The following is a 20150-nucleotide window of genomic DNA, read 5'->3' on the forward strand; positions in this document are numbered from 1 at the left end:
TTACCTGGAAGGTGGAGTAAGAAGAGAGGCTGAAAATCAAAGCAGAATCTCCCCATTTATCCATGGCAGAAAAGCCTGATGCAATCCTTCTGGGTGGTGGCAGATGGCTCAGGTTGAGGATGTCACCCTGGCTTCAAGTAGAAGGTGTTCTCTTGCTCAGCCTCTTTCCTTCCCTGTGAGCTCCATCAGAACTAAGCTTTCTAGCCCTTGTGTCTGGGTGGTCCTTCCCATACCCACTCCCCCTTCCTCAGACACATTTAACTATTTAGAAAGCAGTATACAAAGGCCTGGCTTACTACCTCTTTAGGGGTAGGGACAGCTGTGGATAAAGAAAGTATGTTCTCTGCAATTCTCTGGAAATAGAAACAGCTTATAAACTGGCCTGTGTGGGCCCCCAGATTGTTGTTGGGGCTCCGGCTAAAGACATCCTCCTCCCCCCCCCCCCCTCCATAAATGGGAGTGGGATACGAAGACTAATGTGATGAAGGACTGGGAAGAAGTTCAGCCTCTGGCCTTGGGAACAAGTTTGGAGGGCAGTCCTGACAGTCCATCCCCTTACAGGCTCAGGAACTCTTGCCAGCAGGTGGGGGTGAGGTGTTACTGGGGGAGGGGTTCCTGGAGTAGTAGACATCAGATTTTGTCTGACCTGGCAAGCTCCCAGAACCCTTGTTGCTCAACACTTCCCCAGAGTCCTCCTTGATTGGCACTGAAAGCCTCCTTCCTTCTCTCTTCCACTTCCCTCCTGGAGCATCACTGGGAGAGGCAGAACAGGTAACTCTCTTACCTGCCTGCCTCTTCTGGCTTCTGTCTCATAGAGAGGTGGCTGGCAGTGGAAATTCAGTTGCTCACTGTATTTTAGATATATACAAACTCTCTGTAAGCTGCTGCCAAAAGGAAACAAAAATGGTCCCAGCCTTCTGGCAGACAAACAGAGCAAAGGGAAGAGAAATCAAAGCATCTTGGGCATTCAGCCAATCCTGGAGTTGTTGGAGACAATAGTAGCACTGTCCTGGGCTGGGGGCTGTTCCCAGCTGGGACTTAAACTTAGCAAGGCCTTCCCCTGGGAAATCTTACCTTGTCCTGTTTTCTCCAGCTCCCCTTTCCAAGTCCTGCTCATGGGTTTGTGCAAGGGAAAGCAGAGAAGTCTTTCCTCTACCTTATGTCAGGGATTCCAAGGGCTCAGTGGGGGAAGATGAGGAAGGGGTTTGGGAAGGCTCTAGGACAGTTTAATCAATCCCTTCTCTTCCCTTCCTTCCAAACCTACCTAGTTTCACCCCCTTGCTGTTCAGAAGAAGCAGTTTTCTGGCCTCTTGGGCCACCCAGATCCCAAGGGTCAGAAAGCTCAGAGAGGGGACAGAACCTGAGAATGGAAAGATCCTTTAAAAGTTATCCAGTCACTTTCCCGTTTTGCAGATGTGGAAACACAGGGACAGAGGAGAGGCAAGATTTGGCCAAAGCCAAACAACATTTCAGGGGGCAGGTCTTCTTCCATCCAGCATCATCTGAACTCTACAGATTTCGTTTCCAAAGGGGACCACCCTGGGCACTGCCACAGCTCTTTACCCCCACCTCTCCCCACAGTCCTATCCATCTCAACCACTTCTACTGAGCCATTTCAGCTCCTGTCTGATTAGGGCAAATTTTCAGGAACCTTGTTCTGGCCAGTGGTAGGAGTGTGGAGCTCTAGAGCTCCCAAGAAGGCTGGTGGAGGTGGAGATCCTTTAGGGTAGAAATGCTCATCTAGTCTCTCACAAGTTCAATGAGAACAGCACTAAGATTCAGGCAAGATTACTCAAATGAACTTTAGAGACTTCAGATTTTTGAAGTGATGTAGAAACCAGTATTTCAAATCATTCTTTATAATTACTGCCACCCACAGTGAGCACATCAAGGGAAACCTTTACTTTGATAATTCTAGGAGGTGAAATCCACCCCAGGAACCACTTTTATCTTCCACCAAACACCTGCAGGTTGTAAAAGTAGTGCAGGGAGAGGCAAGAGCAGAGTGTATGTGTGTTTGGGAGTGGGGGTGGTGAAGGGAAGGTGGATAGAATTCCAGAAGGGCTGTGAGTATGGAAATCTCACTTCTTAATTATCTGAAGCAGGAGAGTCAGTATAATTAGGATATAAAGGAGCGTAGCTGGAGAAGAATTAGGAAGAATTTCAACCATGATATAGGTTCCTGGCGCTTATTTTCCAGGTTGGACAGACTTTAGTCTTCTCCTCACTGAGGGAAGGCGAGAAGGAGTCTGTCTGGCTTCACAAACCATGACTTTCTCTTACTGCTCTTGCAGCCACTAAAACCAGTGGAGTTAGGCTTGTCGGCTAGGCCAGGGCTGTCTCCTGCTTATTCTGAGTCTCCAAAAGGTAACAGTTGACCTGGAGAAACTGCCTAGAGACTGGGAGGTGGGGAGTGAATGGCAGGTGAGGCTGGGGGTGGGGTGGTGGCAGGGGCTGGCAATCTGTTTGCCAGGTATGGGAACACAGCAGTAAGTCATGGGCTGAGGACTAGGGGCCACGCTGCCCAAATCGGCAACTGTAGAAGGAGCTTGATGTACAGAGGTGGCACTGTCAGCAGCTATGCCTATGGGTCTAGAAAGCCTGATTAGGGTCAGGAACTGAAATAGTCCCAAGTCCTTTCAGTAAGCAGATACTTTTATGGACGAGGCTGGGACAGCCAGTCAGAAAGCAGACCTTCTATGAGCTTTACCCTTGATAACCACAGTACACAAGAGCTAGCTACACACTGGCTCTAGATGTTTTTTTTCCCATGTGACTCATGAACACACACTGTGTATCCCTGGAGCCCACCTGATATGGAGCTTGGGACTACCCCACAAGTCTCCACCATGCCTTTGGGAGCCCTTCTCTCTCTTTTTTCAGTTCATTTAAGTAAACTCTACACCCAATGTGGGGCTCAAACTCGGAACCTTGAGAACAAGAGCCTCATGCTCTACCGACTGAGCCAGCCAAGTGCCCCATGGGAGCACTTCTTTATTGGGAAATAAATACAGAGTCAAACAGGTGGGCCAGCCAACATCTGTAGTTCTGGGGGCCAAGAGAAAGGAGTCCAACTTTTCAGAACTCAGATCTCCATGAGCTGGTCACTCCCCACGATCACCTCGTTCATTCGTTTGGCTACAAAAGAAAAGAAAAATGTTGTTTGAGAACTTGCAGTAAAGGTGTCATTTCAAACCAAATTATTTATTTTTTTGAGAGAGGGAGCACATGTGAATGGGGCAAGCAGAGAGAGAGAGAGAGAGAGAGAGAGAGAGAGAGAGAGAGAGAGAGAGAGAGACAGAGAGAGAGAGAGAATCCCAAGCAGGCTCCACACTCAGTGTAGAGCCTGATGCAGGGCTTTATCTCATGAACTGAGATCATGACTTGAGCCAAGATCAAGAGTCGGATGCTTAACTGACTAAGCCACCCAGGCGCCCCAAACCAAACCAAATTATTTCTGATTTCTATGTTCATAAACACGTATTCCTCTCCTATGTGGCTCTGCTCTTGAGAAGATCTTGGAAGTACAACTTGCCAAAGGGATTATAGGAGAGGCAGCATCTTCCTACACAGGAAGAAGGGACTGATTCTTTATACAGTTAGCTTCTGGGAGACCTCACATAGGAGGGGAACTGGAGTTGGGTCTTTTTATTTTTAAAACATTTTGTGTGTGTGTGTGTGTGTGTGTGTGTGTGTGTGTGTGTGTGTAAAGCTTATTTATTTGAGAGCGTGAGAGAAAGAGAGAGAGTGCAAGCAGGGGAGGTAGAGAGAGAGAGAGGGAGAGAGAGAGTCCCATGGAGGCTCTGCACTTTCAGTGCACGGGGGGCTTGAACTCACAAACTGTGAGACCATGACCTGAGCTGAAATCAAGAGTTGGATGCTTAACCAACAGCCACCCAGGTACCCCTGGAGTTGGGTTTTAAAGGCTGAATATAGTTTTTTCAGGCAGTGTATCAAAGGAAAAGCATTCCAGGCTGTTGGAACATGAGCAAAGGTATAAAGATATAAGATAGGGGAATATGAAATCCTGTGGTGTGGCCAGATGATAGGAAGTAGGGGAAAAGGGTGAGAAGAAATAACGTTGAATGGTTAACGGAGATATCCAGGGGCGCCTGGGTGGCTCAGTCAGTTAAACATCCGACCTTGGCTCAGGTCATGATCTCATGGTTCGTGGGTTCAAGCCCCACGTCGGACTCTGTGCTGACAGGTCAGAGCCTGGAGCCTGCTTTGGATTCTGTATCTCTCTCTCTCTGCCCCTCCCCTGCTTGTGCTCTGTCTTTGTCTCTCAAAAATAAATGTTGAAAAAATAAATAAATAAAAATAAATGGAGATATCCAAAGGAGAAAGGGAGACGCCTCACATGTGGCATGGAAATAATACCACCACAGAGTTTGTTTTTTTTATTATTTTTTTAAATGTTTACTTATTTTTGAGAGAGAGAGACAGTGCGAGCCAGGGAGGGGCAGAGAGAGAGAGAGAGAGAGACAGAGAGAGAGACATAGAATCTGAAGCAGGCTCCAGGTTCCGAGCTGTCAGCATAGAGCCTGATGTGGGGCTTGAACTCACGAACTGTGAGATCATGACCTGAGCCGAAGTTGGATGCTTAACCGACTGAGCCACCCAGATGCCCCACCACCATAGAGTTTTTATGAAGATTCAATGACTTACAGAATCATCAAGTGCTTGCTAAGCAGTGGCCATTATTTTGTAAAGTCCAAACCCATGACCTGATCCTTGCCTACCCCTCCAGCTTCATGTTCCACCATTCTCCACTTATCCCTGTAAGCCATACGTTTTGTATGGCTAGACCTCTACACAGGCTGTTCCCTCTGTCTAGAATGCCTTTCTTCCCCTCATCCCATCACATTCTCACCCTAAATGCTCTAATCAAGCACCTCCACTATTTGATGCTTTCCCTTCCATACTATCCTTTTCCTGTTTTGTGAAAACACTACCTGATACATATCTCTGTCTCTACATCATGTCATTCTTTCTACTTCACTCTAAGAATCTCAAGGGTAGGGTCAGTATTTGTTTTCATACCCCAGTGTCTAGCACAGCTACTTGCACAGGAAAGATTTCAGAGGCTTTGGGTAATGATAAGGATAGGGTATCGTTATTAAGTGGAGAGTTAACACTGAAAGGAGATGAAGGCTAGTAGAGTAGAGAAGATCAAGGAATTTTAAAGGTGAGTTTAAGTTGTCCAAGACAAGACATTTAGAAGAAGAGAAGGAGCACAGAGGAAGACTATGAACTTTCAATATATTTAGGGGAGCATCACAGAAGCTGACCAGTGATGGAGTGAAAGGGAAGAAAAGTGTTAGTTTTCAAGGAATAAGAGCTATAGAACAGAGGGAGTGAATCAACAGTCTGGAAGGGATAGGGGAACCAGAGTCATGCTATCTCTTATTTCCTAGAGGTATGGGGCAGATGCATGACACAGGAAAGTTTTCCAGTCCTCTGTTGGCTCAGACAGAAAAGGCTGACCAGTTGGCTGAAGATGGATTCTTTCTGGGCAAGCTTCCCATGGCTTCTATAGGTCCAACATGTTTCTTGTAACACCTGCGAGCTTGAATGTGACCCTGATAGGTAAGGCAGAAACACTGGCTTTCCTGAGGCTCTCCTTCAGTCTCAGAAGGCTTTGGTGCAGCAAAATGAAGACCCTTGATGATGGGACTAAGCTTGGTAGAGACCTGTTTGGGTCTGTTCATATTGCCCATGGCCTGGAGCCTTGAAGGGGGTTTCTGACTGGAGCTTTAGAGACCTTAAGAATTCAGACATGCCCTCTGATCTACCCACCTTTTCAGCTTTGTTTCTTGCTATATCTCCCTTGTACCCTATGTTCTAGATTTTCCAAATGAGTTGCAGTTTCCAACACTGGATTGTTTTTTGCCTTCAAATGCTTGCTTGCTTACCTGGTTCCCCTTTGCTTGAGAGGTTCTTCCCTTTTGTGTATTTGATAAATAGCCCAGAATTTCAAGATTTAGTTTTAATTCCTTCCTTGTGTCAAGAACTGACCGATTTCTCTTTTATGTCTTTAATTAACCCTTATAGTCTCTTACCATCATACCTGTGAAACTTTTCTATACTTATTTCTTTGTCTGTTTCTCTACTGGGGGCAGCTGGACAGCAAGAGACAAATCTTATTCATCTTTATACCTCTAGCCTATCATAGCCTAGAATATAGGAGGCAGTAGTAGTTGTTTAATGCATGTATGTTTTGGGGGTTATGTGAAAGTACAGATGTAGGACAAGGAGCATATACAGGACAAGACCCCCAACCTCTTTGTCACAGAGAGCATAATTGACATAAGAAGGGCAAATGCAGTGTCTGGATGGGGCAGACAACACAACGCCTTCTGCTCTGCCAGGCTCCAAACAAACACCTGAGCTTTCTTTGACCTGCTCTCCCTACTTTCAGCTCTACCCTCTGGTCTGCTCACGGCCGGGGGGTGGGAAAGTCTTGCTCACTGGGATTCAGGGAAGAGAGACTAGATCTGGCATTTTGGGGGCAGCTGAATTTTCACAGGGATTCAGTAAGGCAGAGGAAACCTGGAGGGAAGCAACAAGCAGTAATAGTTATGCTTGGCCAGGGTTGGAAGCTGACTTCAGTAAACACACTGGAAAAGTTCTGGGCTGGAATCAGGTTGGGAAAGATCCTAAGATCCTAAGGATCCTTCCCTGAGAGTACAAAGGAAGGCTGGCAAGTTGAGGAGAAACCAATGGGACTGAAGGGAATGGCAAGTTGAATATGAAAAGCTGCACTGCTGGGAAGCTGGGAAGGATTCCCACTAGCCAGGACTTGACCTATGTACCCGTCAGGTTTTACTTTCATGGCTAGGGGACAAATCACTGTGATCACAGGGAAGAGATCCAAGTTATCTCACTGACAATAAGAACTGACTCAGATGAAGTCTCCAGTTAGAGTCTCCCAGGTTTTGACTTTGTTGGCTGTGGCTTTTCTACTGGCTTGAGCAGGAGATCAAAGTAGACTGCCAGGATTTTTGCCAGAGATAATCTCATTAACTGAGTATGCTGGGGTGGGGATAAGAAAAGCCAGTTTTGTTAGAAAAGGGCTTGTTCTGCTGGTAGTGAAGAGGGCTATACTGGTTGTAAAAGTCACATTTTGGGGGTATAAGACTATTATAGATGTAGTGACTCTGTGGTATGAAAACAATCAAAATCTGGAGAGAGGATAGCATTACTTCTGAGGATGAATATTTTATTCTAAAATCCCTCCAGGTGAGGAAGACTGACTTAGGGACTCTGCCATCTACTGAGCTGTTTGTTGCTGAGGACCTGAGTTGTTGATGTTTGTCTGCATCATCTACAGTAACAGGTCTCAAGTGCTGCACTAATGGTTATGGATTTTCTTTCTCCACATGGCTCAACTGCAAAGAAAAGTAACAGTGGGAATTAGTGACTGGCCAGGAGTACCTGTGGCAGGAAGGCACTGACTATTGTGCTGGATACATCAGTCCATCCAGCATAGAAAACAGAGTGGGAAGTGTTGAGGTTCTGTATTTTAGAGTCCAGATGACTTCCCTGGCCACCTCTCTTTCAACCATTAAGGGGCTTCCTTGCTAAAATGGGAACACACAGTGTTGGAGCCAAAAAGTCCATGGGACACTAAAGCCCATGACATCTTAGGAGTTTGGCTAGCCCAGCCTTGTGCTCCCTGATGGGAGATGCAATGACTCAAAGCCTAAGTATCTGGCATTCAGTTGTCATGTATACATTATGAACACAGAATGGAAAGGGTCCTTGCAGAGTAAAAGAAAGGAGCCCCATTACTTTGTTGGAAACAGGGAGGAGAAGCAGCAGAAACTGTGAGGTTCCAGGTTCCAGCACACAAGAAGGGAGGGATCCTCTAGGGTGGTGGCAAATGGAGTTCGTACATTCAAATATGCCTATGGAATCTAAACTCTTAAAAACCACAGAAGGAAGCAATTCCTGGCTCCAGGAGGGGCTGAAAGAAGAAAGTACTGGAGGATGCTTCTACTTTTTGCTGAGCAGGGGAGAATTTACAAAGACAAAGAAGCAGGAAGGAGGTGGAAGAAACATTGTTCAGGGCTACAAATCCAAAGAGAACAGAACAAAGCACACAGAGAAATGCAATGAGGTGACAGGGAGAGGACAGGATAAAAAAGCAGCTCCACAGACAAGCTGCTTTTGAAACTCTGGGGACCATTTCCAAGGGCTTCCCATGGAGTTAGAGAAAAGGCTGGGTGTTCTGAATCTTGTTTTATTTTATTTATCTTATTATTATTATTTTTTAATTAATGAATTTATTTGAGAGAGAGAGACACTGCGAGTGGGGGAGAGGCAGAGAGACAGAGGGAGAGAGAATCCCAAGCAGGCTCCGTGCTGCCAGCGCACGAGCTCGAACTCCTGAAACCAAGAGATCATGACCTGAGCCAAAACTAAGAGTCAGGGGCTTAACCAACTGAGCCACCCAGACTCCCCTGAATCCTATTTTAAAGAAATTACCAACAGGTCCCATCTGCTCAAGAAAGAAGTTTCTCTGTAACCTAAGGGTAGTCCTGAGTGAGCTGGTATGTTGAGCAGGAGAAAAAATCAAGATCTGGGGCTCCTGAAGATCAGAAAGAGCTGGGATATGGAGGCCAAATATATTTTTCCAATATGGAAAAAGGACTAAAGGGAGGAAAGGTGTATCACTGATCAAATTCTGCTGGGTAAGCCAGGAGTGGCTTCTTTCTCTGGTCTTTTTGGAGGCTATCTGGCAATAATTTAGGTTGAAGAACCAGTTTTGTCACTTACTAGCTACATACCTTGGGTTAATTTCAACTTTTCTTTCTCTCTCTCTCTCTTTTTTTTTTTTTAATGTTTATTTATTTATTTTGAGAGAGAAAGAGAGCACTTGCATGAATGGAGGAGGCGCAGAGAGTGGGAGAGAGAATCCCAAGCAGATTTCGCACTGTCAGTGCAGAGCCTGGTGCAGGGCTCAATCCCATGAACTGTGAGATTATGACCTGAGCCAAAATCAAGAGTCAGATATTTAACTAACTGAGTGCCCTACACTTCAACTTTTCTAAGTCTCAGTTTCCATTTCACCAAATGGGTCAATAATGAATCCCTACCTCACAGGGTTTTTATGAGAATCCAGTAAGATAGTGTATGTGAGAACATTTCAAAGTTATACACAACAGCTAGCTGTTAGCCAATGGCTTTCCAGTAGGGCAATGCCATCCATGCTGCCAGTGTTGGAATTTAAGTTTGTATGCCAGCCCTCACACCGTGCATACGATCACAGAAGAAAATACCAATAGCTGTGGTGCTGCTGTTGACTAATACTCCTGCTTGAAGTTTCTCTGGTGAGACACTGGGTAGAATGTGTCTGCCATTAATTGAACTAAAAATACCATTCTTTTTTTTTTTTTTAACTTTTTAAAAAGTTTATTATTTTAAGGTTTATTTATTTTGAGAGAGAGCGAGCAAGCATGCACAAGTGGGGGAGGGGCAGAGAGGGAGGGAGACAGAATCCCAAGCAGGCTCCACACTGTCAGCATACAGCCCGATGTGGGGCATGAATCCACGAACCATGATATCATGACCTGAGCTGAAACCAAGAGTTGGATGCTTAACTGACTGCACCATCCAGGTGTCCCTCAAGAGCCATCATAAAGTATTGGTGCTAATCTGGGCCATTAGATCTTTTTGGTATGTTTGAAAATTTTTGATAGTAAGGCTGCATACATTTATGAGCTTATTGGTAAGATAAATTCCTAAAAAGGGAACTGTTAAATCAAAGTTAAAACGTTTGACGACAATGTCAATTCCTCTCCAAAGATGGCTTTATCGATTCATGTTCTCACCTGCAGAGTATGCATGTGCTTGTTCCCTTATTGTCACCAGCACTAAGCACTAGGTAAAAAATGGCATCTATGATTGTAATTTGGTTTACCTTTGGCTTCAATCCTCTGGCCACTTCCAATTAGGCAGTTCTTGATGTCCGTTCCCTTCTCGATCACAGCATTGTTGCAGATGATGCTCCCCTGGATGTTGCTTCTGTAACAGAGCAGCCAAGTTAAAGAGTGCCCATGGCTCTCATCACCATCCTTACCCTTGTGGGTTGGGGGTTCTGGCTCATTCATAGGCTAGGAATGGCCGGTTTGTTCAGTTAATGGCTACATGCCTCAAGTTGTCAATAGAAGAGAGAATGCTCAGCTGGACCAAGGGAGGACCTGGCTTTAGCAAAGTCCAGAGTTCAGATATGCTTGTAATGATCTTCCCCACTAGGGCTTGAAAACAGAAGACACTGTGATTTCTTTAGACATGCCACACCTGGAGGTCTAAATTTTATCGGATCTCTCCTTATTTGTTCTGGGGAGTGGAAGCTGGCACTACTCCCTGGGCTGATCCATCACTCTTGCTTCTCATCTGGGAATATATTCCAAATTTCATCTAAGGCTTAAATCCTATGAATCTTCCTAGGAGATCAGCTATGGAAACAATAGGTATCCTACAGCTCTCACTACAGACTCTGATTAATCAAAACCATACTCATTTAAAAGAACCCAAAAAACAAAAAACCAATGTTTTTTTAAACTAGCTCCATGCCATATCAAAGACTACTCCAGATCCTAAAGCCACTCTCAAGAGTAGTACCTCTGGCTCGTAGCATTTGAATGTATTTAAAGAGCATCTTTCTGGCTCCTAAAGACTAGTGGGTGGGAGTAGAGGTCCTTTTGAAAATCTTCATTAGCATGTGTTGCATACCTACTCTACGCTAGCTGCTATGTTATAAATACTCTATGTACATTATAGGAGTGACTTACAGATCTAGTCATTTAATCACCTGGGCAGCATAAAAAATAACAAACAAAAACACCCTCATCATCCTGGCCTCTATCAATCTTTTTGGTAGGTCTGGGATACAGGCTTTATGTATTTAATTAGAAAAAAAAAGCTTCCTAGACGATCCTGGGAGTATCATTTTTACCTCTGATGCAGTAAAAATAACCACATTTTTCAGATGAGGTAACAGATTTAGAGAAGTTAAACCATTTACCCAAAACCACATAATTGCCAAGTAGCAGATTCAAATCTAGATCTGCCTGACTCCAGAAGCCATACATTTAATCATAACGCTATACAAAAACATTAAGGGGAGCAAAGACTGGAGGAAGCTTCTAACTGCCAACTTGTTTTTCTGAGCCAAATGTCTCTGTGGAAGGAGGGGCTCTGCCCTAACAGGGCACTGAATATTCAGTACCCTAAAGAGTCAGAAGTGGGCAACTGAAGGGGAGAAGGAAGGTGAGGAGGAAGGGTATGGGGATCTATTTAAACAAAACAAAACAAGACAAAACAAAACACTAACTAAGGAAAAATCCTCACGCAACCCAAGAAGCATTGGGGCTAGGGAGGAGGACATTCCAAGGACTGAAACTATTAATGCACAGGCCATTAAAAAAAATTCTTGCCAAATGCCAAAACTTTAGTAAAATGCAAAAAAGGAATTCTAGCAGCTTATGGCATTCCAGAGTCTTCTTTATCTCTATTTTTTGGAAGGTTAAAGCCTGTCAGAAAGCAGCAAAAGGCCAAAGCCACAGCACCTCTGTGGTATGGGCTAAAGATGGGCAGACAGTATTAGTTTGTTTTTTTGGCTCAAATTCAGGATACACTAAAAAAAAAAAAAAAAAAAAAAAAAAAAAAAAAAAAAAATCAGGATACACTCAGTGGGTATGTATTAAGGGGCCTTCCAAAACCTACTTTCCTTCTGCTTTGGGTAAAGCAGTTCAGTTAGCAGTTAGGGTGGCTCCTGCTTCTTGATGAAAATTCCCCCCAAAAGAATAGTAAGGAAGTATAGAAAGCTTCAGGAAACACAGGCTGCTGGGACAAAGCAGGCTACAATTGGCTACTAGTTTGCCACTGAAAAGTCTTTTTTTTTTTTCTCTAAAATGGGAGTAGGCGGATGCCTTCTGCTCAGAAGTGTAAGATCCTGAGAAGGCATGCTCTGGAGCTAGGCAAGGGGTAAATATAGTCAGCAGACAAGAAAGCCAAGAGGAATTCAAGCAGCCATAATTAGAGACTACTACATGGCTATTTTGGAATTTGGGATGTAAGTGGGAACCATTCCTGGAAGGAAGAGGCTAGATTGACTGAGGTCAGATTTCCACAGCAATGGATAGCCTGGGTTCTCCTTACGTCTAACAGGTATGATTGAGGTATTCAGGAACCTTTTCTCATCTAATTTGTGTTTAACTCCCTCTGAGACACATAAACTACCACTGTAGAGTCTGCAGATGTGATGGGAAAAGTGGGATGATTATATAAAGAAGTTGGGTGCTCTCCTGAAGCTCTTGGTCAGTGGATCTATGGAATGATTTGAGATAAACACGTGACAAAATGCTTGGTGAGTGTAAAGTTCTTTTCTGCCATTTGTTTCTTCAACTGTTTCCTATTAGCACTGCTGCAGTCACAAGTCACTTCCATTAGCAAGGCTGAGGTACTCTGGAAAAAAATGTCAAGCCAATATAGCTTGTCCGGACAGACTTTTCCACCTGTCTAGAAAGAAATTCCAAGATTAAGGATTTTATTGGAATTGTGCTCATGCCAGAGAGGAAGGACTGATACTACTATATCAAATGTTGCCAATCTACAATAAAGGCTTTGCCTTTTCTGCTTGGTGCATAAAGTGGAGTGGAGGTGACTTCCTCTACAGCTGAAGAAAAGAACTGGCCCCAACATGGAAACAACAGTTTTTGCAACTTAGTTTTAAGTCTCAGCTTGGTACTGAAGACTCTGCTGTGCTAATACCTGGTTGTGTCTAATTTCCTTCCTCCCTCCCTCCCTCCCTCCCTCCCTCCCTTCCTTCCTTCCTTCCTTCCTTCCTTCCTTCCTTCCTTCCTTCCTTCCTTCCTTCCTTCCTTCCTTTCCTTCCTCCCTCCCTCCCTCCCTCCCTTCCTTCCTTCCCTCTTTCTATCTGCCTACCGGTTACCTACCTACCTACCTACTGAGAGAGAGAGGGAGAGAACATGAGTGGGGGAGAGGGGCAGAAAGAATCTTTTTTTACAAATACAATGTAGGGGCGCCTGGGTGGCGCAGTCGGTTAAGCGTCCGACTTCAGCCAGGTCATGACCTCGCGGTCCGTGAGTTCGAGCCCCGCGTCAGGCTCTGGGCTGATGGCTCAGAGCCTGGAGCCTGTTTCCGATTGTGTCTCCCTCTCTCTCTGCCCCTCCCCCGCTCATGCTCTCTCTCTGTCCCAAAAATAAATAAACGTTGAAAAAAAATTAAAAAAAAATAAATAAAAATACAATGTATTTACTTTGAGAGAGGCAGAGAGGGAGAAAGAATCCCAAGCAGGCTCTGCTGTTAGTGCAGAGCCTCATGTGGGGCTTGAACTCATGAACCTGGGCTGAAATCAAGAGTCAGATGTTCAACTGACTGAGCCATCCAGGAGCCCCTGGTTGTGTTTTCTAAGAAGCTGTTGAGAGATGGCTAATATTAATGGAGTTTTGGTTCTCATTTCTACTTGGTGGGGTTAAATTTTAAGCAAAACTGCAGGCTTTGGGAAATTACCCTGAAAACGCTAATGCTTCAGTGGAAAAGAGACCATGAGAAAAACAGAGGTCTTTGTAAGATCTGTAGATCACTGCTTGGCCAGGTACACTGTGCCACACCATGTTGTGGCATATGACATAATGAAGAAGCCCTGGTCTGGGAAGCAAGAAGGCCTCCAAATTCTAGTTCCTCTTCTGGCTTTAGTTAGAACTTTCTTCACTTTATTACAGAAGGAAAGGGAACACACATAACTCTATTGTCTAATATATCTCAGTCATTGCACAAAACATTTTATGTTCATTGTGTAACTTAATCTTTTTAGCAAGCCTGCAGGGATAGTGGTGTTTATTCTAATTTTTACAGAGAAACCTGAGGCTCACAGAAGTTATAATAGCAATGTGCCCAAGCCTACACAGTGATTAAATGACTCCATTGTCGGACTCAGCTGGTGACTGGGTAGTATTTGGTAAAAAGCCATGAAATTTTTCAGTAACTTTAAGGACAGGCAGGTTCTTCTCTGGAGATAAGCTAGTAGGCTTTCTAAACTTACTCATAACCTTGGGTGAGAAAAGAGTATGGAACTGGAGATATATGTAGTTTTTCTAGGCATGTGACTAAACCCAAAGGTTCACTACTTTAGTCCAAAGATTATGGTTGAGTCACCCATATTTCCCCAAAAGGCAAGAGCCTCCTAACCTTAGCCCAAGGGGCCCTCATTCAGGAGTCTGTCTAGAAGAAGAATCTTGCATAATTATTTTTTGTATTTAAAAAAAAAATTAATGTTTATTTTTGGGAGAGACAGAGTGTGAGTGGGGGAGGGGTAGAGAGAGAGGGAGACATAGAATCCGAAACAGGCTCCAGGCTCCAAGCTGTCAGCACAGAGTCTAACTCGGGGCTTGAATCCACGAACCGTGAGATCGTGACCTGAGCCAAAGTCAGACGCTTAACCGACTGAGTCACCCAGGCACCTCTGTGTTATTTTTAATGAACTATTTCAGGCACAGAAAAAAAGTCTGTATTAGTAGACAATATATAGTATTTTTTTCATGTTTTAAAATTTTTTATAAATGCCAAACTTGCTTTTTTCCCCCTTCAACATCACATTAGTGAGATTTATCCAGGTTAATTCATGTAATAAGACATAATGCTTAAAGAAATCCCTCACCTTCTTCCTTTCTCTGGTCAATCTTGCTTTTGGTCCTCTAAATGAAACTGTATTGGCTCCAGCAAGCAAGCTGAAAATTTCCTCCCTTTAGTTCTATGTGTGTCGCTTTACTATGTAAAGGTTTAGTGGTGAGAAATGTCTCCCTCCTAAGAAATCTAAGTCCTTATATTCCCTAAACAGAGGCTAAGAAAAAGAAGGGTTTGGGGGGAATCACGGTTAACAAAGTAACAACCTCAAAGAATTAAGCTGTAGTACTCTCCATCTAAGAACATCTAAGAAGATGGGTTTAGTCCAAAGGCAAAGAGTGAATCAAAAGTCCTAAGGAGCCCCTTTAAGTCCAGGGGATCTTCCCAAAGTTTCGTAAGTTGGTATTTTCAAGACTGTTACTGAAGAAACATGGGAAAAATTCTTCTAACAGTCACGGTCCTTTTGCAACTCTAATTACCACAGACTTAATTTTATGTTTAAGGGAGTTCACTTTTACACTCCTCCTACCCATTTGTTAATATTTTGTTTCATTTCTTACTTGGCTGTATTATTTCTTCAAGTAGAGTTTTCCAGAGGGTTCATGGGTGACACATCTCCAGAGGCCTGGAGTATTTCTGATGATTTTATATTTCAACCATAATTTGACTAACTCTAGGATTCTTAGGTCATAATCGTTTCCCTCCAAATTTTCTAAATGTTGTCTTACTTAATGTTGTCTTAAATGTGGTCACAGAAAAGTCCAAGGCCAGCTTGATTTTCTCCCTCCTATGTGCCCTGAGATTTTGCAAAAGATGTGTTTGCCAATTTCCCTCTGGTTTGCCCATGCCCCTATTTGTTATGCTGGTTGAATTTTGGTCTTTTCTTTGGATCTGATCTACATTCCATTGTGTCTGGCAGATAGTCTTTAGTCTGTGTACAGGTATGTGGTGTTATCTAGCTTTATTATGGATGAAGTTTCCTTTTCTGGTTTTGTTTGTTTTTATTTTGTTGAATTTCAAGGAGTGAAGTACTCCATTTTTTTTTTCTAGAAGTAGACATGGCTCTCTGGACATATACTCAGCCAATTATAGAGTAGGGGAGGTTAAATCAGGGACTTCTATTTTTCATTCAGTAAATACTTACAAGGTATATAAAGTACAGTATTAGAAATTAAGAGATACAAAGGTATATGAGAACTACTTCTGTGTTCAATGAATTTACAGTCTAGTTGAGGAAAAAAGAAAGGTGCACTAAACAGCACACGAACATAAATGAAGTGTGTGGGTGCACAGGGAACACGGAAGCGGAGGAAACAATTTCTGGCTAGAACAATTCAAGGCTGCATGGAGGAGGTGGAAAATGTATTGGACCTTGAAAGATGAGTAGGAGGATTTCCTACAGGTAAAGATCTTCAGAGAGAGGCAATTCAGGCAGAGTGATGTCAGGAATAAAGAAAAAAAAGAAAAGTAAGGGACCCAGTGAGCAGGGTAGTCAGTGAGTACAGGTGAAGAAGACACTCAGGGTAACAATGAGAAGCAATAATATATTGTTTGGCTCTGAGGGCTGCACTTGCTGCTTGCAGAAAGCATGGAATACCTAGGTGAAAATTTGGCTCCCTGGCCTGCCTGCATGTGAAGGAACTACCTTACACTTTTGCTTGGGTCATTCACCTTGGACTAGGAGGAAATGCAGGAGATGTTGCTCAGGACCAGAGAGCCAAGACACAGAACACAGAACTGACACCAAAGCCTGGACAATGAAGTTTTAACTATCGACTTTGGGTTGCTGGGCATCAGCTGTCACAGAACTTGGAATTTCTACCAGAAACTGAAAATGAGAAAGACAGGAGCCTTCTCTGCATAGTCTCACCTGTACCTTCGCCAAAGTGGTCCTATTAGCATCTCTCAAGCTTTGAGGACCTTGGGCAGATGTCTAAGCCACTGTCCAGAAAGCCTCAGCAACTCACAACTGCTGGCAGAGACAAGCAAGCTAGGAATATCAGAAACTGCCTTCTGGACGAATTCATGCTCCTGCTTTGCCACTCAGTCCAGATGTAACAGCAGCAGGGTAACAGTCTCACGCAACTGCAATTTAGTTACTTTCCCCAAATTTACTATAACTAATTAAAACTAGGGGCGCCTGGGTGGCGCAGTCGGTTAAGCGTCCGACTTCAGCCAGGTCACGATCTTGCGGTCCGTGAGTTTGAGCCCCGCGTCAGGCTCTGGGCTGATGGCTCGAAGCCTGGAGCCTGTTTCCGATTCTGTGTCTCCCTCTCTCTCTGCCCCTCCCCCGTTCATGCTCTGTTTCTCTCTGTCCCAAAAATAAAAAAATAAAAACGTTGAAAAAAAAATTAAAAAAAAAAAACTAAATGACCTGAAAATAATGGGAAAAGGTTCATATGGGATGCAGGATGTCTGATCTTATCACCAGGAGCTAATTTACCAGATTGGGTAATCTCTAATGGTCTCCCTAGTCATTAGCTTCATGTGGGCTGCCTCAACTTTTTTAGTTGAAAAAAAAAAAAAAATAGCAGCCACCACCGTCTAAACCTTTATTGTTTCCCTAGCTTATAAGGCCATTCAAGATGATACCTCCTCCAAAATAGCAACTGACTCTAGGATATTATGCTAGGTATTTTCTATGAATTTTTCTCATATATGCAAGTTGGAGTTTTCTGGCTAGAAAGTCTCTTAATGTCTCTTAATGTCAATTCAGGACACCAACACTGGACTTTAAAGAGGTGCCAGAGAGCTGCTCCTTTGTCTGCCCACCCACTGGAGGGGAGGGAGAGGGTGCTAATTAGAGCAAATGGGAAAGTTATGGCACTGTCTTCCCTGGAAGGTCTGAGGCATGATGAGACAGAGTGGAAGTTACAAAGCCTCATGAGCTACTCTGGAATTAGGTGATCAAATGGATAAAGGCAAGTGTGGTTCTCGTTTTTGAGAGAATGGTGATGCCTGTCAGTTTCATGCATGAATCTGGAATGAGACATGGAGTAGCAGGAATGCAATGAGAAGAAAATCTAGAATTCCACAATTTGCCCATCTGTAAAAATGCAGAAGTTGAGCAGGGTGACTTCTAAGGCCCTATGTCACTAACATTCCAGGACTCAGTGTTGGAGCTAGATCATGAAAAACCTGGAAATTCAAACTTTATTCTAAAGGTAATAGGGAGTCTTCAAAAAAAGTTTTTTTAAATTGTTATTTATTTGAGAGAGAGTGTGTGAAAGTGTGCGTGTGAGTGGGGTAGAAGCAGAGAGAGAGAATCTTAAACAAGCTCCATGCCCAGTGCAGAGCCTGACATGGGGCCTGATCCCATGACCCTGGGATCAGGACTTGGGCCAAAATCAAGAGTCTGGCGCTTAACCAACTGAGCCACCCAGGCGCCCCTCAAAAACAGTTTTTGAACAGAACAGGGACATGATCAGAGATCTCCTTTAGGAAGACAACACTGGCGGGGAGGTGCCTCAGTGGCTCAGTCAGTTGAGTGTCCGACTTTGGCTCAGGTCATGATCTCACTGCTCCTGAGTTCGAGCCCCACATCAGGCTCTGTGCTGACAGCTCAGAGCCTGGAGCCCACTTCAGATTCTGTGTCTCCCTCTCTCTCTGCCCCCAGTTTCACTCTGTCTCTCTCTCAAAAATAAATAAACATTAAAAAAAAAGGAAGACAACACTGGCAACATGCCACCTCTGAAATGAGATACAGTAATGATGATGTCGACGACGATAAACAAATGAGAGCTAACACTCTATGTCCAAGTTCTATTCTAAGTGCTTTATGTCTATTAACTTAGTACTCCCAATAAATCTATGGGGTAGTTTAGTTTTTTTATTATTATTTTTTAATGTTTATTTATTTTTTGAGAGACAGAGACAGAGCATGAGTGGGGGAGGAGCAGAGAGAGAGAGGGAGACACAGAATCCACACACAAGCTCCAGGCTCTGAGCTGTCAACACAGAGCCCAATGTGGGGCTTGAACTCACGAATGCATGAGTTCAAGTCATGCAGGTGAGACCATGACCTGAGCCAAAGTCGGACGCTTAACCGACTGAGCCACCCAGCACCCTGAGGTAGTTCAGTTTTTACCTCATTTGACAGTAAAAAAATCAGGCACAAAGACATAAAGCCAATTCCCTAAGGGACTAGTAAGTGACAGACCCAGGATTCAATCTGGCAGTCTGACTCCAAAGTTCAATTTCTAAATCCATAGAAGGAATGACAGGCAGATTTGGAAGAATGAGACAAATACAGACAGAAAAATAAGAGAACACCACAATGATTCAGGAAGAGGTCTCTGGGTCTGACCTCTTCTTCTGACCTCTAGTCATGGGGCGTCTGGGTGGCTCAGTCAGTTAAGTGGTCTGACTTGGTATCAGGTCAGGTCATAATCTCGTGGTTTGTGAGTTTGAGCCCTGCATCAGGCTCCACGCTCCAGAGAGGATTCTCTCTCTGTCCCTCTCTCTCTGCCCCTCCTCTGCTCGCTCTCTCTCTCAAAATAAATAAATAAACTTAAAAAAAACCTATAGTCACAAACTGGCTACTAGATACCTCCACATAACTGGATGTCCTGTAGGTACTTACAATTTCATATGCCCTACACAGGCCTTTTCTCCCCACAAATCTGTACCTCCTTCACCTTTCCTCATCTCAGTGAGCACACCATCATCTACCCTGTTTCCCCACCTAGAAACCTGGGCTTCACCTACCAACTGTCCTCTCTCTCTCTCTCTCTCTCTCTCTCTCTCTCTCTCGTAATGTTTATTTTTGAGACAGAGAGAGTGAGCGAGTGCAAGCAGGGAAGGGGCAGAGAGAGAGGGAGACACAGAATCTGAAGCGCTGAGCTGTCAGCACAGAGCCTGACATGGGGCTCAAACCCATGAACTGTGAGATCATGACCTGAGCCAAAGTCGGACAGTTAACCAACTGAGCCACCCAGGTGCCCCTCAACTGTCGTCTCTCTTATCCTTTAAATCCCTTCCTTGCCCATTCCTTATCAGTCTCTTTAGATTCTTTTTCTTACGTCCAAAATTGCTGATGTTCTCCAAGGTTTTATCTTGGTTTCTTTTCTTTAAAAAATTTTTTTAAGTTTATTTATTTATTTTGAGAGAAAGAGAGAGTGAGTGCCCATAAGTGGGGTAAGGACAGAGAGAGAGGGAGAGAGAATTCCAAGCAGGCTCTGGGGTGCCAGTGTGGAGTGCATGGGGCTTGAACTCACTAACTGTGAGACCATGACCTGAGCCGATATCAAGAGTTGGACACTTAGCCGACTGAGCCACCCAGGTGCCCCTTGGTTTCGTTTCTTTTAAGGTCACATAATCTCCCTGAATGTCTCTTCTACTCCCACAGCTTCAGTTACCCCTTCTATGCCCACCACTCCCAAATCTGTACTTCAAGCACAGGCTTCTTTCCTGCACTCCAGTCCTGCACATCAAGTCCCTGCATGTCAAGGCCGCTTGCCATTAACTCAACTTATCCCAAATGGAACTTACCTTTT

The 20150-nt window shown here is 44.1% G+C and overlaps 1 protein-coding gene across 3 annotated transcripts in view; it reads right to left on the reverse strand.

Moving 5' to 3' along the window:
• Window positions 1-2961: 2961 nt before the first annotated feature.
• Window positions 2962-20150, reverse strand: part of EIF2B3 (eukaryotic translation initiation factor 2B subunit gamma) — a 125549-nt gene continuing 108360 nt past the window's right edge. For all 3 annotated transcript variants that reach the window (XM_011284654.4, XM_011284653.4, XM_011284655.4), the window contains 2 exons: window positions 9926-10029; window positions 2962-3138 (listed from right to left, as the gene is read on the reverse strand). In XM_011284654.4, the coding sequence (XP_011282956.2) occupies window positions 3086-3138; window positions 9926-10029 (157 nt within the window). In that variant the 3' untranslated portion in view covers window positions 2962-3085. The remainder of the gene's footprint in view (window positions 3139-9925; window positions 10030-20150) is intronic.

The sequence above is a fragment of the Felis catus genome, chromosome C1, assembly GCF_018350175.1.
Source record: "Felis catus isolate Fca126 chromosome C1, F.catus_Fca126_mat1.0, whole genome shotgun sequence".
NCBI classification, from domain to species: Eukaryota; Metazoa; Chordata; class Mammalia; order Carnivora; family Felidae; genus Felis; species Felis catus.